Genomic DNA, 26,814 nt, shown 5'->3' on the forward strand with positions numbered 1-26,814 from the left:
GTGCATGAGTAGATCCTGCAAGTACTTATGAATGACATTGTATGAATCCTTGTATTACAATAATTTGCTAATTAAAATGTATTATATAACTATTTCACAAGATCAGGTTTTCACAACAAGGAATGATTTTACACGTTTGGTTAAAAAGATTTAAATGAGTGCTGTCAAATTGATTAATCGCGATTAATCACTTCCAAAAGAAAAGTTTGCGTTTACATAATATACTGTATGTATATTTGTATGTTTACATAAATACACACATACATGTATATATTTAACATGCATATATTTCATTGTAAACAAACTTTAGCGATTTGACAGCACTAATTAAATGTATAAATAAAACACATGAATATTTGGTTTAATTTGGCACCTCTCGTTAACTAAACTGTTGTTTTTGTCTACTAAAATTAGATGCCATTTTAGCCATGAATAGAACTGACGAAAATTGATTAATATGACATGAAGAAATACTGGCAGAATTTAAAGAAGAAGACAACAACCTCATAGTTAGCCAAGTAAGAAGTGACAACAGGTTGTGTTATCACAACAGGGTCATTTTCACACAATTTTTAGCGATGTGGCTTCTCTCTATGCCTTTCAACAGATGGAATCCTCAAATTTGGTTGTCATAAAAGTTTAGGATTTAATACCGCACAGCAGTGAGCTCTCAAAGTTTGAGCAGCTGTGTTTATTGAAGAGGGTGATTAATTTTGGAGGTAAAACTGGGATTTGTAATCACTTCCCTTTTGTGTGATTCTGAAGCTAAAAAACAACACATCACGTTAATCACACACCCTAATTAAAAAACAGCAGGCTTCTCTCTCTCTCTCTCTCTCTCTTGCACTAACTCTATCTTTCTTTCTCTCTTTATGCTGTCTCTTTCTTTCTCAAGTGTAATAGATTTGTAGGAAGCACCCAGTTGTGAGCTGCTCTAATTTAGAGCCTATCAATACATCTTATCAGTGGGGGCTCTTTCTCCCTTGTTTCTCCACCTTATTCCTCCTTCTCTGCTTCCATCTTCCACAAACGCAGACTCAACATCTTCAGAAATGTGGCTCTCTTTGACTTTGACCCACTCGATAATGAAACCTCAATGTGAACTTTCCATCCAGAGTCCAATGGCGAGACCAGAAATCTACAGGTGAGAACATGAAGATGGCGGAGCTCTCACTGCCTTCGCTCAAATTTCATCTCTCCTTAAATGATATGATTTGCACATTTTGCACAGTGGAACTCTGCGTCCCTGCATGCAGTGCGGCATTAATAAATCATGTGAATTACTGGGTTATTTGCAGTGGTGTTGTGCTTGTTGCCTCTTTGAGTTATGTGGTGTTGACTTAGGCCTATTTCACACATCGTGCATCTGCGACACGAATCTGCAGCCCATATTAACAGGTTACAGCGTTCACACGGCCGGCGTAGTAGCGTTTCAGCGTTTGAATTTACCAAAAATAAGGAAAAATTACATGAAAAATATATGGACTTTATATATGAACTATGTGTTTGAGTGAGCCGACAAAGGTGATTTTATTTATTTATTTACTTACTTACTTACTTAATGTTAAAGCAACATTAATTATATGGCCACCATGTTGTGCATCCTACATAAAAAATAAAAATAAAAATATAAAAATAATTAAAAAAAAAATATATATATATATATATATATATATATATTTTTTTTTTTTTTATATTTTACTTTTTGTCCTTGGTAAACAAATCTACTAATTAAACTAATGTATTATGGGCAAAAATGTTTTATGTGGTAGAAATGGCGCCACAACTGTGGGAGTCATAATAATTGTATAAATGTTACAAAAAAAAAAAAAAAAGTTTCATGTTTATTTCACTCTTTATTTTGATCATAGTTTAAAAAAATTAAAATTAACACATATTTTTAAAGCTGAAAAAATAAATCTATAAGGTGTTTAAAAAGAAGTAAAAAATTAATGAGGGCACAATAAAAACTTTGCAAGACAGTTTTAATGTGACCTTCATATAATACAAAGACAACATTGAAATGTGCTAGTTTCACTTAAAAAAAAAAAAAAAAATCAACCCCTAGGACATAAAAGTCCCCAAAGAAACACCCATCTCTGTGATGCACCATAAACACTATCAGTGTGAAAGCTCAAGCTGCACACAGTATGTGCGAAACTGGCCTTGAAGTGCATCTCGGTCTGTGATACCATCATTGTGGTTTGTGTGTTGGATGGCAAGGACCCTGCATGCCAGATCCAATATTCTGTAATATATGATTTATACTGCTTCCTCAGCTTGTTAAATTACTGAGCTAGGCAAATGTTTTAAGAAACAGTACACTACAGATCCAGCTCACGGCTCATCTGTTATTGTTCACCATAAAAATGAGAGTTAATTTGACATAAAATGGTTATATCCATATGTTTTTTGTACTTTTAGTTTCCACATTTGCATTTGCATTGACTGTTAATATTTAATGCTCTTGTTTTTATTTGCAACATTTGCATATTTAACAATTCAAAGCAACACTCTGGGTTTCTGTTTCTGCCACGGTGTGATTCTCCTTGTGAAAACCATGAGCCACAATATCTTTTTGTCTTCTTTTATTGAAACATTCAGAATGGAAATACAAGCGCACCTATGTAATTACATGGTAATAACACTGTAATAAATGTGTAACACCTCCAGGGATAATCAGGGACAGCTAAAACAAAGTTAGATATAATACTGATGTCTTTTTACAATGAAGTTCTTCATATAAACTCGCAAACATAGTTCCAGCCTGCTTTTTGACAGGCTGTTCATAAAAAATTAAAAGAAAAACATTGAGAGACCCAAGGTTTTAGTACAAAATAAAATCAAAAATCTGTTAAATTGTTCTGAGCAAATGTTTTAAGAAGCAAAAAACGCCATTAATTATCCAACTCATGGCTCACCTGTTATTGCTCACCATAAAAGTGTGACAAAACCATGCATTACAGACCAGTTAGCTGCACCACACATTACTACCATAGAAATAACATTGATAGCAGAGGCCTGTTTAACGGCACAGACAACAAAACGATGACTCGTAAGCGTAGCACAACCCATTTCAACTCATGATTACTATATCACCCGTTGTGTATAACCATAACCATAGTTGTCCAAAGTTTTAAAATAAAATTACACATCTTAATCTGTACATTTAATATGACAGAACATGATGCAGTGTCTATGTGGGTGGGTCGAAGCAGTAAGTGATTCTATCAGACTCTGTAATCATCTCTGGGCACAGAAGCATTGTGTGTGTGTGTGTGTGTGTGTGTGTGTGTTTTCTGTGACTCTAAGCTCCTGCTTAATTCAATTGAGGGCCAATTATTGACTGTTCTGCCTCTCTGAAATCCTCTCAATTCATTTGAAGTATAAGAGTCTGCTAGTCAAGACCTTCTAACCTTCTTTTCTTCAGTCTGATGATCTACCAATTACTTAAAAGTTGAATCTTGCCAACTCTTTAATACACTACTTATACATTAATGCAGTACTCTTTAATACACCAAATGGCCAAAAGTATGTGGACACCTGAATGACACCATGCTTGCTTTGTTGTGCATTTAATTTCAAAATCAGGGAGTAAATCTGAATTGTTGCAATCCTTAAATATGCTTTGATTTCATCTGTCCTATATGTGTTAGTTTATTGGTTTAATTATAACTCTTGTTCTGAATCACTTACCTAAATCATAGGCCAATTAAGTAAGGAGATAATGATGAATGATGAAAATGATGAAATGTTAAAATGCTCTTTGACACTGGTTTATTTAAACCATTTGCAACCTTAACAATTTGAAGCGACACTCTGGCTTTTCACTTCTGTCACATTGTGATTCTCCTTGTGGCAACCAATATAAAAATGGTTACTTCCATATGTTTTTGTAGTTTAATTCTCAAATTTGTATAGTGTATAGACCAGTGGGGATTTCTTTAAGACTGCAAGGGAAGCTCGGCTTCCCCTATAATGTCAAAAAATTAATGGTCAAATATGTACTATTGTGTTAACATTTTATTGACTAAAAATGCGTTAGAACATGTTCATCTCGAAGACGAGTTCGTTCAGAATCAGCTACATATAGCAGGTCGCTGACTCGATTTCCTTCTCATACATTCCCGTAGCGTCAGTGTATTTCTCTGTTGAAGCCTAGCGTCCATTGACTTCAATGGGGCTGCTTTGAACAGTTTTTTTCAGTGCCTCGAAACTAGACGGTCATTGAATAAATGCTGCGATTATGTCCCGCCACGGACGCTCAGCGTCTCTGCGGTGAATGGAGGAGTGGCCTGGACTCCGGGCTTCTGCGTGATGATTGGAGGGTCTGATCTCCTTTTGACTGACAGCGATTTTGTCCTATAAAAAGTTGCTGACGCTGAAGCTATTCGAGCTCAATCCCATAGCGGCTTTGCACTTGGTTCTTATCAATCATTATATATTTTTTTTATTCATTTATAATGTTATGTTTTAATATACATGCTGCTAACTTGGAAATTTCAAGATATGCGAGCAAAAAAATGCTCCTGACACTTAGGCAATACGACACGAGCAAGAGTGCTGTTTTTGTTTCGTTTGTGTTCGAATCCAAATCCGCGTTGTCTTGGGAGAATCACTGATTCACTGAGCCACTCATAAAAACAGTCATTTGATTCGCTCCTGAAGGATTCAGCCGTTTTGAAAGAATCATTTGAATGACTCAGTGATTCAATCACGAACTTCTGCCACCTGCTGGCCGTTTTTAAGTTTCCCGTCTAAAAGTAGGCATATTACATTATTTTCCAACATAATTCTATATTCAGAATTTAGTATTTAAAACATTAATCTCATAACATTATTTATGCAATTATAAATACAGTCTAAATGAATAAATGCCACATCTAAATGTCACTTCATGCAGCTTCTGTGCAGTGCTAAGATGAGTTTTGTTTAGATCATTTCATGGATAACAATAGCCAGTCATTCATTCACATTAATTAAGTATTCATAGAATAATATTGTCTATTTTCACTTACATCTATTTATTTATTAATTTTGTATTAATTTTGTAGAATTTAATCATAAATTAAGTTGGTATAGTATCGTAAGACATTTTTATGGTATCGTGACAATCCTATTATAGGCCTACACCACATTCCTTGTTTCAGTTTAAACTAATTCCCACATTTCCTCCGTGGAGTTTAATATCTTTTTTTTTAGATTGTTTGTTCATTCATTCATTCATACAGTAGGCTAGGCTAGTGTCACTGGAAAATACGCCTAGTTGGTACGACAGGGTCACAGAGTATTTTCTTGAAAAGGAACATAGGGCAGAATTTAAGTATAAATAAATGGACAATTTTTATGATGTAGGCCGAAAATGAGCTTCCCCTCTTTGAAAGACCAGCAGCCGCCACTAGTATAGACTGTTGTTAAAATGTAATGCTCTTAGACACTGTTTTTATTTGCATCATTTGCAACTTTAACAATTTGAAGCGACACTCCGGCTTTTTGCTCCTGCCACAGTGTGATTCTCCTTGTGACACCATGATCCCTAGCACACACAGTATATCTTTGTAAGTCTGCTTCTCTTGTAACATTCAGAAACTGGAAACACAACTGCACCTATGTAATTACATGATAATTACATAGTAATATCTGTGTAATACAACCATTACAAAAGTGCAATAGAATCAGGCACAACTAGGTGAAGACTCAAAAAAAGACTTTACATTAACCTTTTTTGGAATTAATATAAACTCCCAAACTCTTTGATAGGCTGTTCATAAACATCGGTGAAAGACCCACGGTATGTATGTGCCTTAGTACACAGAACACAGTTAAAAAATAAAAAAAAAACACTTCAAAGAACACAATATATCTTGATTCATAGAAGATGCTTTATATTATTGCTACTAGTTCCACATGCAGTCAGTGCATGAATCACACATTTTAGCAAAATAAATAAACTATTTGCATTGCACACAATGCAAGGCAATCACTTTCTTATCATTGCACCTAAGAGAATTAAACTCTATAACATAAATCTCGCCAAAACGGTGCATTTACACAAACTGTTCACATTAATGTCACAAACAGATGAAGACTGGCTTTGTTTCAGGCTAAGAGACCTCTAGAGTCCTTTTCCACAGTACCTTTTTTTCCTGAGCTAGACAAATGCAACAGAACTCCCATTTATAGCAGTATTCCCATGATAACTACATGAACGCTACAGTCTAGAGTACAAAACAAGCAACAGTCTAAATCACTCTGACATTAAATACTGCCATTGTGTTTTCGATCCTCTATGGCGTTTAAAAGTAAAGCCACAATTGAAGATTCATATGAATCGTGCAAAAACAATCTGAACCTCAGTAGCTTCACTGAAGCTTTAAATCCTGTAAATACAAATAAAAGGGATGGTTCACTCGAAAATGAAAATTTGGTTACACTTTATTTCAAGGTGTCATTGTTACAGTGTAATTATTCATTTAAGTACTGAGTAATATTAATTAACTATGTACTTACTATATGGTTAGGGTTAGGATTAGATTTTGGCTTGGCTTACTTGCATGGAATTATGTTATTATAATAATAAGTACACGTAACATGTGTAACAAGGACACCTTAAAATAAAGTGTTACAGAAAATGCTGTCATCATTTATTCATCCTCATGTAATCCCAAACATACTTTCTTTCTTCCGTGGACCAAAATAGATGATATTTTGAGGACTCTTTTGTCCCTCATTGTAAGGACAAAAACGTCGAAGAAATAAGGTTTGGAACAACATGACGATATAATTTCCATGTTTGGGTGAACTTTTCCTTTTAGACGAGCTACACCAGCAAGATAAAGAAAGGAAACCGTAGGACTTACTTTGTGTATTCTTCATTATCTCTGTCGCACCTTGCATCCTTATGTTTCTCCCAGTCTTTCCCGTGTTTGCAGGTAGTCAATAAAATGATATCATCCCCATTATGTATATGATATAACGCATTTCTGGTTTCAGAACCGATGCCAGTTAGATACCTCTTCCCTTTGAAGACCAACAAGTATTTCCGTAAGGGAGGGACATTGTTAAGATTCAGATAACCTTTGCTCCCTCCTTTCTGAGGATGGTCTTTTGAAAACAAAGGGATGGACACATCAAAGCGCGGTCTAAAGTTGTCCATGTCGGTGCTGGCCTTGGCCAGCATGGCTTGGCCGATATCGAAGCCTAGTTCCTCCGTATAATCAGGCCACGTTCCAGAGTACAAGTTAAAAATCAGATGGTTCCTCCCTTCGTACCACAGAGGGAGGCTTTGAATTCGGGCTCGGACGTTATGTACATACTGAGCGGACAGCTGGTCCCTGTCTAGAGTGTCTATACTCAGTACAAACAGACAGGCCTCATTAGGGTCCGTCGTGTAGAACCGCGATTCCTCGATGGCTGCCAGAATCTTCTGGTAGCTTTCCGAGGGCGCTTCACCTTTCTGAGGCGGATATACGTAGATTTTAAACCCCCGTTCGCAGCGCTGGAAATCGAAGCAGGTCTCCATGCGACATCGCCGGCTCTTGTAGATGTTCCTCTGTATTTCTCGTCTCTCGTGAGGAGACGTGTGTTGATGAAGAAGCAGGGGTCCGTCCTCTTCCTGCTCGGCCTCACCAAGGTATGTCTGCAGGGGAGGATCCACCCATTCTGGCCAGCGGGGTGGCCGAGGTGGGACGCCGGCGATCTGTGAGACTCCGTAAAGCTCGGCATGGTTCTGGTTGTGGAACTCACTGATTTGTAGGCCACACAGGTAGGCTAGTAGCAGGCTACAGGCCCCCACAGACACCAGCAAGTATCGCTTCTTCGCCTGCATGTGGACAGCGAGAAGCAGGGCAGGAAAAGAAGGAAGCACAGAGGGTCGACAGTAAACCCACGGGACCAGCTCTCATACCAACAGGAGCATTCTGATATTGCACGGACCACTGTAAGCGCAGAGATATAGAGAGGGGTCATGTTAGCTTTACACACCAGATTGAAAATGACAGAATCTAGTATTGTAACTCCATCTGAATACAGTCTTTATTACTAATAATTTACAATGAGACAACGTTGAAAATCTGGGATTCAACATCTAATTTGAACCTAGAAAAATAAAAAAATAAAAACATATAAAGTAAAATTATGTCAAATGTTGGCTACTGCATAACAGATTTAGAACCCACTGTAGGCTACTTGTTTAAGAATGACTATTTCTTTTAAAAAGTAGGCTTCTTATCATTATGATCACCAGTGTGAAAAAAAAAAAAGAAAATCAGTGTGACTTCCAGGGAGGTCTACTTTTTCTAAGTAAATCTTGTGGCGCCATCAGAGATTCATCTTGCACCATGTATTTGTGATGTGTAAATTTATAATAAAAGTGATAAGTAATGACAGTAGGCTGCCTATATTTTGTCAACATTACGCATGATACAGATCCTTAAAGAAAGTGCTCTGTTGCTATAGTAACCACTTGCAACTTTGTATATTTAACTCATTTCACTTTTTTGTTTTCTAAAACTTTTGAAAACGCAAATAAAATGTATATGTATATATATATATATATATATGTATATACTTATACTGAATATACTTCCAAGTATACAGATATACTTCTGTATATGTGTTACTGTTACTACTATAGGCTATGGCTTAAAAAACAGTTTTAGCCTCATCTAAAACGTGGTAAAAACTGACTACATACAAAAAACATATTTAAAAAGAGAAATTTCTGTTTATGCAGTGAGACTGTTTCAGTACCAAATGTTAGGTTTTTACTCTCTTCACCTCATTTGAAAACTCCACAAACTAAGGCATTGTTTAAACACATATAAAACTACAGAAATGAGCTTAATAAACAGATTTACATATAACAATGTGATTGCAACTTATGTAATATGCTAAACAAACTGAAAGAGATAGAGATGCTTTACCTCAGTCACCTGTTGAAGCGTCAATTATCTACTGATGAGTAAAGACCTTCACTGATTCTCAACTTTATATTATAAATCAAAGCACTATCAAGTCAGCGCATTATTAGATGATCATTTCTGCCAGCCATTTCTGTATTCATAAAGCAAATGTTTTGATACTGCTCTCAGTACAATAATGTGATTACAAAGGGAACTGACAGAAAAACACATGCTGTCCGAATCCATTACCCTGATAAAGCTGATAAAGTTCGTTGTCTGTTTCTATCTTTACATGCTGGATCTAAATATCTGCATATTTCCATATATCTTGGCGACCAATGCGCAACTTCAGAAAATCCACTGAGTCTTCTTCAAATTGCATTCCGTACACAAGTCTTGATGCATCACAACCGCAGCCTATAATATGCACCAAGTATCTCCAGAATCAAGAAAGAGATCCTTCTATAAACGTGAGGATTATCAGCCCCTATCTCTCTGGATAAATGTGCAGGTTTTAGAGCAAAATCCATCGCAGAGTTCCTGAGACATCCTGAGCGCTCAAGTTGCGTTTACAACTCTCCAAAACCAACACGAAACTTCCCATCACGCATCGTGGAGACTCTGATAGCATCTCATAATCCACATGGACCACAGGTTTCAATCGCAGTAAAGTCCTTCCAGCGGTTTGATTTAATTTGAAGTTAGCTGTCAGTCACAGCTTGATCCGGAGTCAGTCCGGTGGCACCACGTGCATAGACTCCAAAACAAACCCCAATTTCGCTCGCATGGCATTGCAATGTTAATTCACACTCCTTCAAATTCACAGTGCACATCCAACGGTCAGATTTCCACGTTTTTCCTTCCGGAAGGCACTTGGCGTGAAAGTTAACGCTGTTGTCAGCTAGACGTCTCTTCACTCCAGAGCATCTTCACCGGGACGAGCCCGTGAAAACGCGCGCACCTTCTGTCGCATGCCTGTCTCTAAGCAATCCCAGCAAGTCTTCTCCTTCAGAGTCAGCAGGCGTGAAGCATGATGGTGAGCTTCTGAGCAGAGTTGGGGAATCCGCTCAGCATCTTTATGAGCTTGAACCTCCCACCTCCACTGGGTCTTTCCTCTCTGTTATTAGTAGAGGAAGCGCTGAGAGAAAGAACGGTCAGCGGAAAGCGTCGATCATCTCAGAAGAACTGTGTACCGACAGATGCGTATCTCACGAGGAAAGCATGACACGGGGACGCGGACGCGCGCCGAAAGCAATAACCGAGCCACAGGCTGCAAACATCTTCACTGAGAAACTATATAGTAATGATGCTCCTCTACTGATGCACACTGCACCGCGGCAATAATTCCACGAAACGGGTGCATTTTCCATTATGAAAATGTGATTTTCAGAGTAAATTTGAATCGTATCGGATACGTCTAAGTGTCTATAAATTGTAAGGAATTTAAAAGTGTAACGGGGCTGACGGTTTTGCACTTAAAGTAGCCATTATTAGACACAAGGTCATTACACAAATTGTTTATTTAAACGTGAACATAATGCTTACATTTACGTTTTCATTAATTGTTTACTCTTTAAAATCATGGAAACAGAGTGCACCATTTATAAATTCTTCTGCTTAATGTAATACGATATAATTCTGAAAACAATCAGCTTGTCCTCTACAATTTCACATCCTGAATGTATAATGATGTTATTATGAAAGGGCTTTCATTAATGAAATTGTGTATCATTTTAATAAAGGAGAGTTAAATGGTTGATGCATAACTTGGGAACACGACGTCTTTTTTTTTCTTCTTCTTTTTTTTTATGAAGTATTACGTTATATAGGCTATCCGGTCCATCAATCTCATTCATAACGCACTATTAGATGATGGGCAGTGCTGGTCGCCATTTTGTCACAATTTAATCAACTGATAGCAGTAATTCTGAGATATTGCTGAGTCAACGAAAACATTATCTTATTCATAATCAATACTGTTTAGTCATAAAAAGTAAAATAAGACTTTTTCAGCAGTTAGCTATATTAAGTAAGGAACTTACACAAACAAGTGTGTGTGTGTGTGTGTGTGTGTGTGTGAGAGTGAGAGAGAGAGAGAGAGAGAGAGAGAGCAAGCAATGTGAAACGCAATTTGACAAGCCAAGACTGACTCGACCGGTGTAACCATCTCCGTTTATTCATAAACCATTGAGCTCTCACTCATTTAGGTGTATTGCGAAATAAATGCTGCCATCTAGTGATGGATGTTGGTGAGATAAAGGCCTGCATGGTGACTTCCGGGCAAATATGCATTTCTAACTGAGAATGCTCTGGAGTTAATGTATTGTACTCAGTTAAATGGAAGAACAAAGTCTGCATGCTTCATGAGTGTTGTATACGGCACACACACATACACACACAATTTTAATAATGGGCATTGTTTTGATATGCTACCATAACTGGGCCCTTTAAAATTTCCAAAAATTGTAGGCCTACTTCATTGCGGAATGTATAAAGGCAGTGAAGAAACAGTATTTGTTAACCCTTGCTCCCCTGATGTGATTTATAGAGCCGCAGCAAAGTTGTACTGAGTTCTGTACTGAATATTTCAAAGAGGTTTTGACCTGTCTGGATCACAGGCATGTCCTTGGGCTATAGAACAGTTGCCTAAAGCACAATGTGGTAGATTTAAGCTCAGCTCTGTCATTCCTCTAAACATGAGCACAAAAAAAGCTATAAACCACCACAAGCACACTTACAGGTAAATTGCTTCAGATAACATATTTCTGTTTAACCATAGATTATTCTGATCAACAACTTTGCCCATGTGGCAAAGCCACTTAGCACATTGGTTTATTAAAATAAAGTTCCATTTGTTAACATTAGTTCATGCATTATTATAGGTATTATTATCCAGCAGCTAACAAAACGTTTTACTGCATTTATCAATGATTTCAGGGATATGTACAGTATTATAAACAAACATGAATATATGAATAAATAGAAATAGCGCATTTTATCAGACAGAGATAATCACACCTGTTGAAAATGTTAATTGATAAAAGATATTGTATACAGATAGAAAATCAAAACCAATTCCATTTGATACTGATGATTAGGTGATTTCTCTTATATTTACTGAAGACATCAGCTCTACAAGGCTAGGTTGTTATATTACAGATCCTTCCTTTTTATTGGCAGATTCTGACAGAAGCAATAGCCTCAAGCAGCACAGGTGTTTGGTATCACCTCCTCTTCAGTTTTTTTTTTTTTTTTTTTACAAAATCACAGCATAAAATGTATCCAAAGTGCCCTTATTTACGGTTCAAAAGTTAAAATAACATTTTCAAATATTCAATCAAGAAAGACAATCCTCACCAAGACTGCTACAGTACAGTAAAAGCAATAATATTGTGAAATAGTTACAATTTAAAATATCAGTTTTCTATTTTAATATATTTTATCATGCATTTTGTTCCTGTCATGATAAAGCTGAATTGTCAAACTCACTGACCACAACTTTTTGAACAGTAGTGGACTCAGTACAACATTTAGTTTCAATCCTCTAACCTGATTGGTCAAGCATTGTTCCAAGAATACACTGCTTACATTGTTTGCACTACAAAATGGAACAGAAAAGTGCATAAGTTTGTGAATTGTGGCGCAGCTATTGTCAGTAGTTATGGCAGCAAATTAGTCAATGAATCGTTTTAATTATGTGTTCGAAAACACTGATTCAATCACAAACAAAAAAGGTGATAGCATCCTGTTAGGTGTTGTTCTCAAGGAGTACAGGGTGACGAAGGAATGGTGCAATCAGGTTCTTTAATAGTAATAATGAGTTCAGTAACAGAGTAAACAACACCAATATAACTTCAAGACTCGACCAAAACGGACTTCAAACTGAATGTTTAAAGCAAATTAAAACTAGGGAGTAAACGAGATTAGGGCTGCAACAACGAATCGATTAAATCGATAAAAATCGATTACTAAAAGCGTTGGCAACGAATTTCATAATCGATTCGTTGTGTCGCGCGACGCGGAGACGTTTGATTATTAAAAAAAAAAAAAAAACTTTAGTTGAGCGCGGAGCGGAGTGAACACACTCGGTCTCTCTCGCGCACGGATGCTAGCAGAGTTTGGCGCCTCATAAATAAAAAACAAAAAGTAAAAAAAAAAAAACGAGCGGAGGTAGAGGAAAGATACATGGCGGAGGCAGAGAAATCCGTGCGACCCAAGTCATCCAAGGTGTGGGAGCAGGGGCGGCGTTTGCGTATGGCAGTTGCCATACTCTAGCCCAGTCAGGTGCTGTGAAAAATTATCCAAACTTGAGTCGCTTATAATTCGTTTTTATTATTTTAAATCAGAGAGTTTTAAAAATAGTAAACCAATGATAAGCATTAAAATAACTTGTCAGTAAAACTTCGTAACGCCATTGGATCATCGAGCTCTCAGCGAGACCTCGTAACTTCACCCCGCCTCCGTTCAGATTGACGCGCCGCGCACAGCCTGGAGAAGATGAGATCTCTGCTTTTTCGCAATGCAAGGGTGAATAAATAATTGGTGTTTGAATAGTACAGCGTTTTCTTTACTCAAACACTATGTCAGTAAAGGATAATGTTTTTGTGTGTTTGAAGAGTGGAGAAGAATTAGTTATTTGCTGTCTATATACGTTTTAAATATCCTGTGCATTATGTGCATAAGCGCTTAATTTGAGATTTTGGCCAAGTGTATTAAACAACAAGAAAAAACTAAGCGCCCATATAGCTACAATCAAAGTTATATAACCTGTAAAAGTTGATGAAAGCATAATGCACTTAATGCACTTATGCACTGCATAACAGTTACAGCCGTTCTAACGACAGACAAAACACTCCATCTCCGTCATTCTCTGGTCAAAAACATTATTAACTCCATTTGAGCTTGATTTTCATATAATGTAAGTGCAAGTGTCTGATACAATACCAACGCTAACGACGCAGTGTTGTTAAATTATTTAATTTTTTTTAATTTTTTTTATTGTCCAGGTGAGTGAGCACAGAGTGCAGTGCCATGGAAACTGCGTCCTCTGTGCTCCTATTGCTACGGTAGGCAAACTGGTGTGAGTCCAATGTGGATGGTAGAGAGTCTTTTAGGTGTTCCAGGACCAGCCGCTCAAAGCACTTCATGACGATGGGTGTGAGTGCTACAGGGCGGTAGTCATTAGGGCACCTCGGACTAGAGTGTTTTGGCACTGGCACAATGGAAGTGCATTTAAAGCATGTTGGTACAGCTGCTTGGGCAAGAGACAGATTGAAAATGTCTGTAAAACCCCAGCGAGCTGCTCCGCACATGCCCTGAGAACACGACCAGGGATGTTGTCTGGTCCAGCAGCCTTGTGCGCTGATCCGGCTCAGTTCCTTGCAGACATCTGTGGAGGAGAGTATGATTGGTGGGTGGTCAGCTGAGGGGTTGAGCTTGGTGGCAGTTTCTCTGTTGTCTCTTTCAAAGCGAGCATAAAAGTAATTTAGCTCGTTCAGGAAGTTGACATCAGTGGCTGCGGGGTGGAGTGGGTGGGTTTGTAGTCACTGATGGCCTGAATGCCCTGCCACATGCGTCGAGGGTCAGAGTTGGAAAAGTGTCCCTCTATCTTTAGCTTGTAGCAGTGCTTGGCCTTTTTGATGCCCCTCTTCAGGTTTGCTCTGGATGTGCTGTAGGCTTGTGCATCTCCTGATCTGAAGGCAGTGTTGCGTGACTTCAACAGGAGTCGCACTTCCTTGTTCATCCAAGGCTTCTGATTTGGATATGTGGTGATCTGTTTCTGGGTTGTAACACTGTCAATGGTGATATTGATATGATCCAATACAGAGGAGGTGTAAGAGTCAATGTCTGTGTGAGCGCCACTGGTGGCTTGAGAAGCAAACATACTCCAGTCTGTGTGTAGAAACAAAATATAATTACATCTCATAAATGTTCAGCCATTTAAGGTTAATCTTGATTTAAATTTCCCTCTTTGTCATTTGCATTCACTTTGGCTTTAGTTTATAATAACCACATGAAACACAATATTCATTAGTTCTTTATTGTTAGGTTTTCATATGTTTACATTTACAATCCATCTTTACATCGTTGCTGATTTGGAGTGCACACAAATTAGTTGCGTTGTATCGGTTACTTACATTTGTTTCTATTTTGAGTTTAAGTTCACCGGTGACGTGTGGCGATCTTCAGGTGTTGTCTGCTGCAGCCGCATCCTGGTGTGACGAAAATTAGAGTCCGGGCAGGAACACAGAATTTAAGCATTAGTGGTTCTGCCCGGACATACCATTCATTGAGGTTGCCCTGGGGAGGAGGAATAGTTGATTTCTTTATTAATTGATTTATGTAGTTGTATATTTATGAGATGTAATTATATTTTGTTTTCTTTATCTTGATTTAATGTTTCTCAGTTTGATTTGAGTTTGACTTGTGTAATGTTACCTGTTGAATGTAAAAGTTTTGTTGCTTTCCCTCTTAATTTGTAATGGGCCCATCTTTTGCTTTATAAGCTGTTGCTTTGTTCGTTTGTGAGATCAGGTTGTTAGTTGTTGGTTTTGTGTCCGTCTGGATAGTTTGATTTCATTTTCTTTTGGTTTATTTGTTGTATGATTATGAGTTTGTAAAGTTACTGGTTTGGGGGTAAATAAAGACCCAATTTTCTAGTGAAAGCTGGTGTTCCTTGTTCCTGACTTCTCGGTCCCTCACAACAGGTGAACTGAATTAACCTTAATTAATAAAGAACTCATGAGGAAAACTGGAACAAAACCAAATAAGGGAAAACAAGAACAGATAGAAGAAACAGAAAAAGACCAAACTGAAGTCCCAACTCCTAACACATCTGAAATCCAATACTTCAAGCACTTTGCAAGATTTCATAATAGGTTTACACACACACACACAATCTGAATAGAAATAATGCATATAGCTACCAAATAGGCTATTGGGATGTTGTGGTCAATGTAATATCCAGGCAATGTTCAGTGATTTTAATATATAATTTAGTTTTATGCACAAAGAATGTGCTTAACATTTTTATAAATTCAGCAAATTTCAGAGAATTCTGTTTTTCTTTTTTTTACAGACATATCAACCACAAGGTCACACGTAATTTTGGACAATTGCTGCAAACAAGTATTTCTGTATTTCTCATATAATTAGTTATTTTTCTATTGTTTACACTCTGTGCCCTGTTCACAACAACATTATGATTTAATCTGTACTTTTTACTTGATGACCAGCAACTTCTGTGTGACTGACAGTAGACCTGCTGGAAGAGTGCGCTCTCATTTTTCCCTCAATTTTTCTCCCCTTTTTCACTTAGAGGTAATTTCTTCCGAATGAGAAAATTATAAATTAAATTAAAATTATAAAATTATAAACCCCTACAAGTTGGTCCAAGCCAACATTGTTCATAACATTTTACAAAATAGTAATGAACTCTTGAACTGGAATTGATCCAGTGTTTGCTTTTGGGGAACAAAATAATTGTGTAAGATATCTGTACTGAACTCTGAATGTTGAATCTGCTCTTGCTGTTTTGTACCTTTGTCTTCCCTGGAGATGATCATACGCAAACTAACTGAAAAAAATCCACAAAAGCAGTGTTTATGACACATAAAGGCTTCATTTTAATGTTGGGAGTAACTTTAGGACAATGACACTTGTAAAATTGAAATTACAAATATTTGTTTACTTTTTTACGTCTGTTTGTGTCACAACTGACCCAATGAGCAAGTTTGCTAATCTAAGAAATCTTTCTATCAACTATGTCTACCTTTTGAAGAATATACTTATGTGTGAATTAAATGTAATATTTTTGAAAAATAATTTTTAATTTTTAATATTAATATTTTTTTATTTATTTAATGTATGTTAAATTTAAATTACCAGTGTATTTTACAACGCTATAAACTTGCTTTTTTTTTTTTTTTTTTTTCTAATTTTGTGGACATAATTCTCTTTTACTGTTTCTACTAACTATTGTTTGTCATCATTGTCTACCTTTTCAGTGTTGTTATTTTATCGTTGAACATAGATTGTAAAGCGACCTTGAGCCCTGGAAAGGTACTATATAAATTAAACTTATTATTATTATTATTATTAATTTAGTACAAGGTCATTTGTTTAAATAATATATTACACTTCACAGATATTAATCCTGAAGTGTACAATGGTGATAGACATACAATTCAAGGCATATTGTTCAATATCTGCTTTAATCTTTATTTACAAACAACTTTAATTCATCCATTTTATTATAATTGTCATACACTGTATATTTCTTACTTTTTTAGGCATAAGAGAAAGAGTTATAGATATGGTTGTGTGTTAAACTCTGATTTTGGATCCCTTAGGAATTCTTCAAGAAGCACTTTTCAAGTGTTTTCATCCTTTTCTGACTCTTCTTTTTCTTCATTTATCCTTTTTAACTTTTTCTCTGCCCAGCTGAAAGGACCAGCTCTTGTTTTTGTTTTGTTCTTAGGCTTCTTTTGACCTTTTCTTGAAGGTTGTTGCTTCTCTTTCTGTGGACAAGGGCTGTAGTCTACGCAGAACAGCCTCGTCATTAGTTCATCCAGTTCCTTAGCCTTTCGTAAAGCGTCAGCTTTGGAGTCTCCACGTTTCTTTTTCTCAGAGTCACCTGACTGTTCCAGAACTGTAGGATGGACCTTCTCAAACACGGCTTTCTGCTTCACTCCAGCTTCCAGCGTTTGCTCATGATTAGTCTCAGACTCACTGGAAGGTATTGTCCTCTCTGTGTGCTCCACAGACTCATCCTCTTCAGATTCAGTGTCCATTTGGATGAGAGATGAAGTGGCTGACTTTGGCTTCACCTCAGCATATTTAGGAATTTGTCTTGAAGGAAGCAGTACTTGTTCCATCAGTTGTTCTTCCATTGAATGTGACAGAGATTCTGTCGGCTTATGCTGAACCACTAATATCTCTGCCACTGATGGTTCCTCGGCTGGTGGAGCCAGACGTCGAGATGCCCTTTGAACCATCTTGGGTTCTAGCACAAAAGCACCACGCAGAGGTTTGCTCTCAGTAGGTTTTGGAGCAAAATGTCTAGAGGTTCTTTGAAGCATCGATGGTTTAGCCACTGATTGCAGTGCTATATTCTTGATTGCTGGTGGAATCTGGTTTCGAGAGGCACTTTGAACCATCTGTGGTTCCTCCTCTGGAGACTTAGAGGATGTAGAACTGGACATGGATATGACTTGTTTTGGAGTTGGCTCGTGTGGAACCGCCAGTGATTCTGTGGCTGGTTGAGCCAGTTGTCGAGATGCCTTTTGAACCACCTCGGGTCCACCACAAAAGAACCACCCAGAGGTTTGGTCTCAGTAGCTCTAGGAGGAAGATTTGCCACTGATAAAGGAGGTTCTTCCTCTGATGATTTTATGAAGGAAGAAGCAGGCAGGGGTTTAACCTCAATGACTAGTAAAGCATGGTGTTGCAATACCTTTTGAAGCAGCATTGGTTCTTCCCCTGATGAAGGAGGTCTGGTCTTGGTGGGCAGTGGAGGCAGGTGTCGAGAGGCCCTTTTAGCCACCAGTGGCTCTTTCACTGATGACTTTATGAAGGAAGAAGCAGCCGGGGTTTTGACCTCAGCGGCTGGTGGAGTTGGTTGGGGTTTGACCTCGATTCGTAATGGAGTTGCGTCTTTGTTCTCCTCTTCCTTTCTGCCTGATTCTCTCTCGTCCACCATCTTTCTTTCCTTCTTTAACTTTCTTTTCCTCCCCACCTCTCTTTTTTCCTCTCTCTCGTTTCCCTTGTCATTTAAATACTTTGATGATTTGCAATATCTTGTCTGGTACGTCTGGTCAATATGGCCAACATCAAGGGGCCTACTCACCCCTTCCATTGGTGTCCATTCTGCTTCTGTCCGCTTCTGCACACCCTGTTTTTTTCTCCTTCTGGGTATGCGGTGAACAAAACATTGAACCCACTCAAACAGACTGCGAAACAGTGCCATTATAAAACACTGAATGCTGCAGAATGCTGTGAATGTACCGTGTAATGTCTGTCAAGAGTCTCTTCCGAGCTGCAAAGTTAATGTTTGGGTTAAATATCCACAAAAGATATGTTCTAGATAGCAGTCTGTGCAGCAGTTTACAGCTTTCAGATCATTATGATATCATAATGCTGTCATGTATGAAAATTCTAAATTCCACAGTTTCAGTTCTTTCCACTTGTTTTAAATATAAATAGGTTAAATCAGCCAATGCAGGAACATAAAATATATGCACTTATATTCCAAAGATAATCTAAAAAAAAAACTAAAAAAAAAACTGCAAAATAAATAAATCAATTGCACAGTGTATTCTTTTTTGCATTCTACAAATTTCTATTACAAATTGTTTTTCGGATAAAATCACAGCATTAAATGTAACCAAAAGTGCCATTGTTTACTGTTCAAAGGTTTTTTATGCTTTTTTTTAAAGAAAATTCCCAAATGTTCATCAAGAAAGAAAATCCTCACCACGGCTGCTACAGTACAGTAAAAGCATTAATATAGTGAAATATCAGTTTTCTATTTTAACATATTTTATAATGTATTTTGTTCCTGTTATGATGAAGCTGAATTTTCTAACTCACTGACCACAACTTTTTGAACAGTAGTGTACTCAGTACAACATTTAGTTTCAATCCTCTAACCTGATTGGTCCAGCAGTGTTCCAAGAATACACTGCTTACATTGTTTGCACTACAAAATGGAATAGAAAAGTGCATAAGTTTGTGAATTGGGGCGCAGCTATTGTCAATAGTTATGGTGGAAAATTAGTCAATGAATCGTTTAACTTATGTGTTCAAAAAAACACTGATTCATTCACAAACAAAAAAGGTGACAGGCTGCGTCTGAAATCAAATACTTCAAGCACTTTGCGGGATTTCATAATACATACGCACACACACACACACACACACACACACACACACACAATCTGATTAGAAATAATGCATAGCTACTTCTGAATAGGCTATTGGGATGTTGTGGTGAATATAATATCCAGGCAATGTTCAGTGATTTTAATTCATAATTTAGTCGTATGCACAAAGAATTAATGCTTAACATTTTAATAAATTCAGCAAATTTCAGAGAATTCTATTTTTATCTTTTACAGACATATCAACCATAAGTTCACACGTCATTTTGGACAGTCGTGGCAAACAAGTATTTCTGTATTTCTCATATAATTAGTTATTTTTCTATTGTTTACACTCTGTGCCCTGTTCACAACAACATTATGATTTAATCTGTACTTTTTAATTGATGACCAGCAACTTCTGTGTGACTGACAGTAGACCTGCTGGAAGAGTGCGCTCTCATTTTTCCCTCAATTTTTCTCCCCTTTTTCACTTAAAGGTAATTTCTTCCGAATGAGAGACGTAAGTTAAAACTTTAAGGTAATTAATTAAAATTATAAAATTATAAACCCCTACAAGTTGGTCCAAGCCAACATTGTTCATAACATTTTACAAAATAGTAATGAACTCTTGAACTGGAATTGATCCAGTGTTTGCTTTTGGAAACAAAATAATTGTGTAAGATATCTGTACTGAACTCTGAATGTTGAATCTGCTCTTGCTGTTTTGTACCTTTGTCTTCCCGGGAGATGATCATACGCAAACTAACCGAAAAAAATCCACAAAAGCAGTGTTTATGACACATAAAGGCTCCATATTAATGTTGGGAGTAACTTTAGGACACTGACACTTGTAAAATTGTGATTACAAATATTTGTTTAATTCAATTCAATTCAAGTTTATTTGTATAGCGCTTTTTACGATACAATCGTTGCAAAGCAGCTTTACAGGAAATTAAGTTTCTACTATATATATGCATACACATACACATATGCACACACATATATATATATATAAATACATATACACATACACACAGAAGAAACCCAATATATTTAAGTTATGACAGACTTAACTTGGTAATTATGTGTTGTCTGAGGGTTGGCATCCTCCATCTCTTCTCAGGTGTTTGGTCATCTCGGATCTTTTTAAGGGTTGGATCCAGACTGACGCTTCAGTAATTCCTAGTAGGCAGAATCAGAGAAACAGATAGAGACATAATTAGCGTAGCTGCTGTTCTATTCAAGCAAAAATGATTTGTTCAACCCAATCTAAAGAATTATAATGTACATTTGATCAGATATAAATGCAGTACAAGATTATAAGATGCATTATGTGAATGCTTGACTAAAGAGATGTGTCTTTACAGTTTTTTTGGATTGCTTACACACTCAAATTAAAAGTAGTACCCTTACAAAAAATTACTGCAGTTTTTAAAAAAAGTAATACTGCAGTTTTTGTTACATGTAGAAAAATGCTGTTTTTTGGACACGAAAAAACTGCATTATTGTTGTTTTACTGCAATACATCTGAAGTACTATTGAAATACAACTGCAGTAGAGCTGTAGTATTACTAACAAACAACTGCAATAGAACTGCAGTATTACTGCAATAAAGCTGAAGTATTATTACAGTTATACTGCAATAAATCTGCAGTAGTACTGTAATAATACAACTGAAGTACAATTCAGTACTACCAAAGTGCAATACTAATAAAATGCTGCACAGTAACACTGAAATGCAACCAGAATATTCAGAAAAACAAGTTTTATTTGCACACAACTGCAATATAATAAATGAAGGTACAAAACAACAGTGAATGTCTCAAACAGCAATGCAACAATACATTTATTTACTTTTCTTTAAACTTAAAATAACAGGCTGAGAGTTACACTAAATGTATTTAGTGTTTATTTACAAATCACACAATCATGCACATTTCTTCCCTCATTATTCTGACAGGTTTCATTTTTTGAAGAGCTTATCCTCATCGTTCCGCTTGGTTCTTATGACTGCCTTCATCTCAGATGTGGAAACTATTTTTGATGTAGCCTGGAAAAACAAACAAACAAAAACTCAGAAATTCTCAAGTTTCAGTTACACTTTTCACTACAGGCATATTTAATATGCTTAAAATAAATAAGTGTTTGTGTAAAGTATTCATTCTACTCCCAATTAATTTCTTATGACATATTGGTCAGCATTAACAATGTCTTTGAACACTCCAGGTAACAGAAGTTAAAAGGTTAGTTCACCCAAAAATTCCGTCATCAATTACTCACCCTCATATCGTTCCAAACCCGCAAGTCTTTCGTTCATCTTCAGAACACAAATGAAGATCTTTATAATGAAATCTCAGAGCTTTCTGTTCCTCCACTGATAGTCCATGCAACTACACAATAACATGCATTTCTGGGAAAAAGCATAGACACAATCATGTTTAAATACTGTACAGAGTCCTCCAAAATTATTTGCCCTCTTTATCATTTTGGTTTTTCATTCAAAATTCTAACCTTAAATAAATAAAAAATAATAATAATAATAATAATAGAAAAAAAACATAATTTACAAATATACAAGTATATAATTTAAATATGCTATTAGAATACAGTATATAGAATATATGTGTTCCACAGTTATTGTGCCCCCTTCATTTAATACTGTGTGTAACCTATAACCCTCTACACATAAGGGCTAATCCATGGCTAGGTGTGCATTACATGATTTTAATACATGAGGTGGAGGCAAAGAACCACCCGACATGAAACAGGTTGCCTCCACTGAAGTTGATTATAATTGTGTAATACACACCTGTTACAGCTAGGTTCAAAAGTTAAGTTAAAGCGGCCTTTAAAGAGATAGCTAACCCAAAACTGAAAATTCTGTCATTAATTAGTCACCCTTGTGTGGTTTCACACCCGTAAGACCTTCTTTACTCTTTGGAACACAAAATTTTTTTTTTTTTTTAAGAAATCAGAGAGCTTTCTGACCCTGCATAGACAGCAATGCAACTTACATAATGAAGTTCCAGAATGGTAGGAAAGACATCGTTAAAGTAATTCATCAACTCAATTTTATGAAGCGACGCGAGTGTTTGCGTCCAAAAAAAAAATAAAATAAAAAAATATTGATCTGTAATGTGCATTCATGAGAGCATCACAACAGATGAGTGTTGTGTTCATGCGACAGAAGACAAAATTGAGGTTAAACCACTGGAGTCACATGGATTACTTTCACAATGTCTTTCCTATTGTTCTGGAACTTAAATGTGTAAGTTGCGTTGCTGCCTATAGAGAGGGGTCAGAAAGTTCTCAGATTTCATCAAAAATATCTTAATTTGTGTTTTGAAGATGAACAAAGGTATTACGGGTTTGGAACGACATGAGGGTGAGTAATTAATGACAGAGTTCACATTTTTGGGTGAACTAACCCTTTAATGTTTGTGGAGTACAATTTGACTGGAAGCGTAAAACCAAGTTAATGTTGAGCATTGAGAATAATTGCTGTTTATATCTAGATTTCATTACCTTTCCACTCCCTCAGCTCTCTCTCTGTTTTCATACTGAAATGGCACTAGTATTGTAAATCTTCTTTTAGCTCTTTGATTTCATTTAACTCCTCCATCTCTTCATGTCTGAAGATCTCTTCCATGGCTGAGGAGACAGAGGACGTATACACTTGATTTCTCCAGCACTCCCACTGGTCTTAGTTCCTGAAATACAATAGCAGTTATTATGTATTCTAAACTATAAAGATAATAGTTAATAAAAGATCAATTAAATAAAGTAGATTACTGCTCACCGTTATTTGAGTGCTTGTTTCACCACAGCCATCCTCTGTTGAATTATATTGTAACACAGTTCGTAGATCGGGAAGAAGGAGGCAGGAACCGGCGAACATTCAAACAAAGTTTTAATAAAATAAACATCAAAGTAAAGCGGCAGCCCCTCACGGACGACTGCCGCACATAAAATACAAAATAAAAGTCCAGGCCTGGTCCTCTCTCGTCTTCCACTGTCGTCACTCCTCCTTTTATCCTTCCGGAGCTCCTCCGTGGGACTCGAGACCGGCGAGTGGCGCAGGTGTCGCTCATTATCATTAACTCCACCGGCCTCGCTCCGTTCCCACGGCTCTCGGCCCCGCCCCACTCGCCACATATATTTTTGGTCGTCTTGTTTTAGCTGTTACCAGTGCATTTTCCTGAAAACAGCAATCACACACTGATAAAATGTCCATTTCCACACATTAATGTCACACTACTGCACATAAATGCTGGTGTACAGTGCTGCGAAAAAAATCCTGATTTATTCTATTTTTGAGTATATCCAGCACTAAATATTGTCAGATATTCCTAAGAAAATTAACATAAAACAAAGGCAAGTACAGTTATCATTAATAAACTGTATTTTGTGTTTATTCAGGTTGCCTGTTTCATGCACTTTTTTTTGAAGATTTGAACCAATTTAAGTCAAGTCACCATTATTTATATAGCGCTTTATACAATACAGATTGTTTCAAAGCTGCTTTACAGTGATAAAAAGAAAAATAATGATGCAAACAGAATTCACGTCTGCTGTGAAGCTGCTCTAAACAGTAAAACGTCATCGTTCAGTTGAAAACAGTGTTGACTCAGTTAATTTCGATTAACTGTATAAAAATCATCAAATATAAAATAATTTCAGTGCATCTAGATAGCAGTGGTGTCATCATCTAGCTCAGTCCAGTCCTCATCCAATAGTGCCAGAGGAGTCAGATCAATAATATTTCTGAATAGTATTAGTCCCCAAATAAGCACGCCAAAAGTCGACAGTGGCAAGGAACCCAAACTCTGTCAGGTGACAGAATGGAGAAAAAAAACATTGGTAGAAAGTATGTTTAGTTTAGAGATCAGTTCTCCTCTGGCCAACGAATGAACATGGTGTGATTATGATTCAGGCTGCATCACAATTTAGTGTGAAATATACAGGACTGTAGGCCTACAAGTAGCTGGAGTTATTAATCTCATTTAAATACTATCTAAAATCAGGTTTACATTTTATGCATTTGACCTTTAAAGCATTTCCAGAAATAAAGTCTCACCAACATCTGTTGAGAGCCTTTTCACTTTCTCTCTTCTCCTCTTTCCTAATGCTTCCTCTGTTGCAAAGAGAGGTACACTGTACACTGAACACTTTTCAATGATTTTTTCCTCATGTCAATTAGAGGTTGATGCTCTCCTAGAAACAAACAAACAAACAAATACACAGTATATTCAGTGCAGTTTTGTTCATTCATTATTATAAATGATGTACTGATGCTATTGAGAACTGAACTGAGCTGGACAATGACATGACTCATTTCTACAGATCTGCTTATAAGAAATTGCTGAGCCATAGCAGAATTAAATACATCTATACACAGGGTTGTCACTGGTTGGATTGAGATGTTGGTGTTTATTACAGTAAAAGTGTAGTAAAAACAGCATTAAAGCAGTTGTTTTGTCTTCCTCTCAGTTCTGTGTGTTCTGTGATCAGCACAGAAGCGGCGTTTCCTCTCGTTTTCTTCTCATCTCATCTCAGCGGGTTGAATAAAATATCCGTGAAGTCATTTTACATCTCTCTAAAATTATAACTAAAGATATATGAGGACATTAGACATTATACTCACCGCTAAACTGGATGAGTCGACTAGTCTCCAACTCGCCTGATGAACTTCTTCCGGAAAGCGTTTCTTCTCTTTTGTCGCACTTGTGAATGGTCTCGGAGTGTAATGTTATATCTTTGTGCTTTAATTGTGATAGTTCACATATGAACGATGTTGTCAAACAAAAACGTGTTTTATACTTTTATATCCATCCTGCAGTAAACACTACGGAAAAGACGCTGATTTACTGTCGGTTACAAGTAATCCGCTGCTCTCGAGACTCGTTGTCAGGACAACGACCTTTGGCGCGAAGGAAGATCTCACGTGCGGTTTATTAATCTATGCGGGTGAAATATTCCATAGGCAAATATTTTTTTGTACAAAAATATTTTTGTACGAATATTTTATAGGAAGTCTACGTTACAAAAAATATAAATAAATAAATAAACACTTGCCAAGTCTGTAACCACAGCACTTGCTCATAGGCGTACATCCGGGGGACGGGGGACAGGACCCCCTATCTGAGGGTTGTCCCCCCTAAAAATATCATTACAAGCGACTCTTTGTATTAAAAATAATATAATGGACATATAATTAAAATAATTGTGTGAGTAGTAAAACAAAATAAATGCAAAAAACCATTTTAAGTTCAGAAATGTTTTGATTCCCCTCCCTTGCCTCTCAGTGGTTTGGTCCACTGCCTGCTTTCCTCTTTACCGATACACACACACACACACACACGAGTTCGGTGGGAGAGCAGGTTCCTCAGTAACAGTTAGTTATGTGTAAGTAACTGTATAAAAATCATCAAATATAAAATAATTTCAGTGCATCTAGATAGCAGTGGTGTCATCATCTAGCTCAGTCCAGTCCTCATCCAATAGTGCCAGAGGAGTCAGATCAATAATATTTCTGAATAGTATTAGTCCACAAATAAGCACGCCAAAAGTCGACAGTGGCAAGGAACCCAAACTCTGTCAGGTGACAGAATGGAGAAAAAACATTGGTAGAAAGTATGTTTAGTTTAGAGATCAGTTCTCCTCTGGCCAACGAATGAACATGGTGTGATTATGATTCAGGCTGCATCACAATTTAGTGTGAAATATACAGGACTGTAGGCCTACAAGTAGCTGGAGTTATTAATCTCATTTAAATACTATCTAAAATCAGGTTTACATTTTATGCATTTGACCTTTAAAGCATTTCCAGAAATAAAGTCTCACCAACATCTGTTGAGAGCCTTTTCACTTTCTCTCTTCTCCTCTTTCCTAATGCTTCCTCTGTTGCAAAGAGAGGTACACTGTACACTGAACACTTTTCAATGATTTTTCCTCATGTCAATTAGAGGTTGATGCTCTCCTAGAAACAAACAAACAAACAAATACACAGTATATTCAGTGCAGTTTTGTTCATTCATTATTATAAATGA

General features: G+C 36.8%; 1 protein-coding gene and 1 long non-coding RNA gene across 3 annotated transcripts in view; both read right to left on the reverse strand.

Moving 5' to 3' along the window:
* LOC131527582 (exostosin-1) overlaps positions 1 to 10,156 on the reverse strand; it is a 354,500-nt gene extending 344,344 nt beyond the window's left edge. The window contains exons 1-2 of one of the 2 annotated variants that reach the window (XR_009267686.1): positions 8,925 to 10,156; positions 6,861 to 7,937 (exon numbers count right to left, since the gene is read on the reverse strand). Coding sequence is in view for 1 of the 2 variants with exons in the window: in XM_058756794.1 (XP_058612777.1) it covers positions 6,861 to 7,828 (968 nt within the window). In the remaining variant the exon portion in view is untranslated. The remainder of the gene's footprint in view (positions 1 to 6,860; positions 7,938 to 8,924) is intronic. The other variant, XM_058756794.1, reaches the window with a different exon arrangement.
* Positions 10,157 to 20,858: 10,702 nt separating this feature from the next.
* Positions 20,859 to 25,663, reverse strand: LOC131527341 (uncharacterized). The gene is made up of 6 exons (XR_009267633.1): positions 25,410 to 25,663; positions 24,843 to 24,979; positions 23,565 to 23,963; positions 23,291 to 23,475; positions 22,046 to 22,175; positions 20,859 to 21,815 (listed from the first exon to the last, which is right to left on the reverse strand). It is a non-coding gene; the product is annotated as an uncharacterized LOC131527341 (long non-coding RNA).
* Positions 25,664 to 26,814: the final 1,151 nt, after the last annotated feature.

This window comes from Onychostoma macrolepis, chromosome 20 (assembly GCF_012432095.1).
Source record: "Onychostoma macrolepis isolate SWU-2019 chromosome 20, ASM1243209v1, whole genome shotgun sequence".
Taxonomy (NCBI): domain Eukaryota; kingdom Metazoa; phylum Chordata; class Actinopteri; order Cypriniformes; family Cyprinidae; genus Onychostoma; species Onychostoma macrolepis.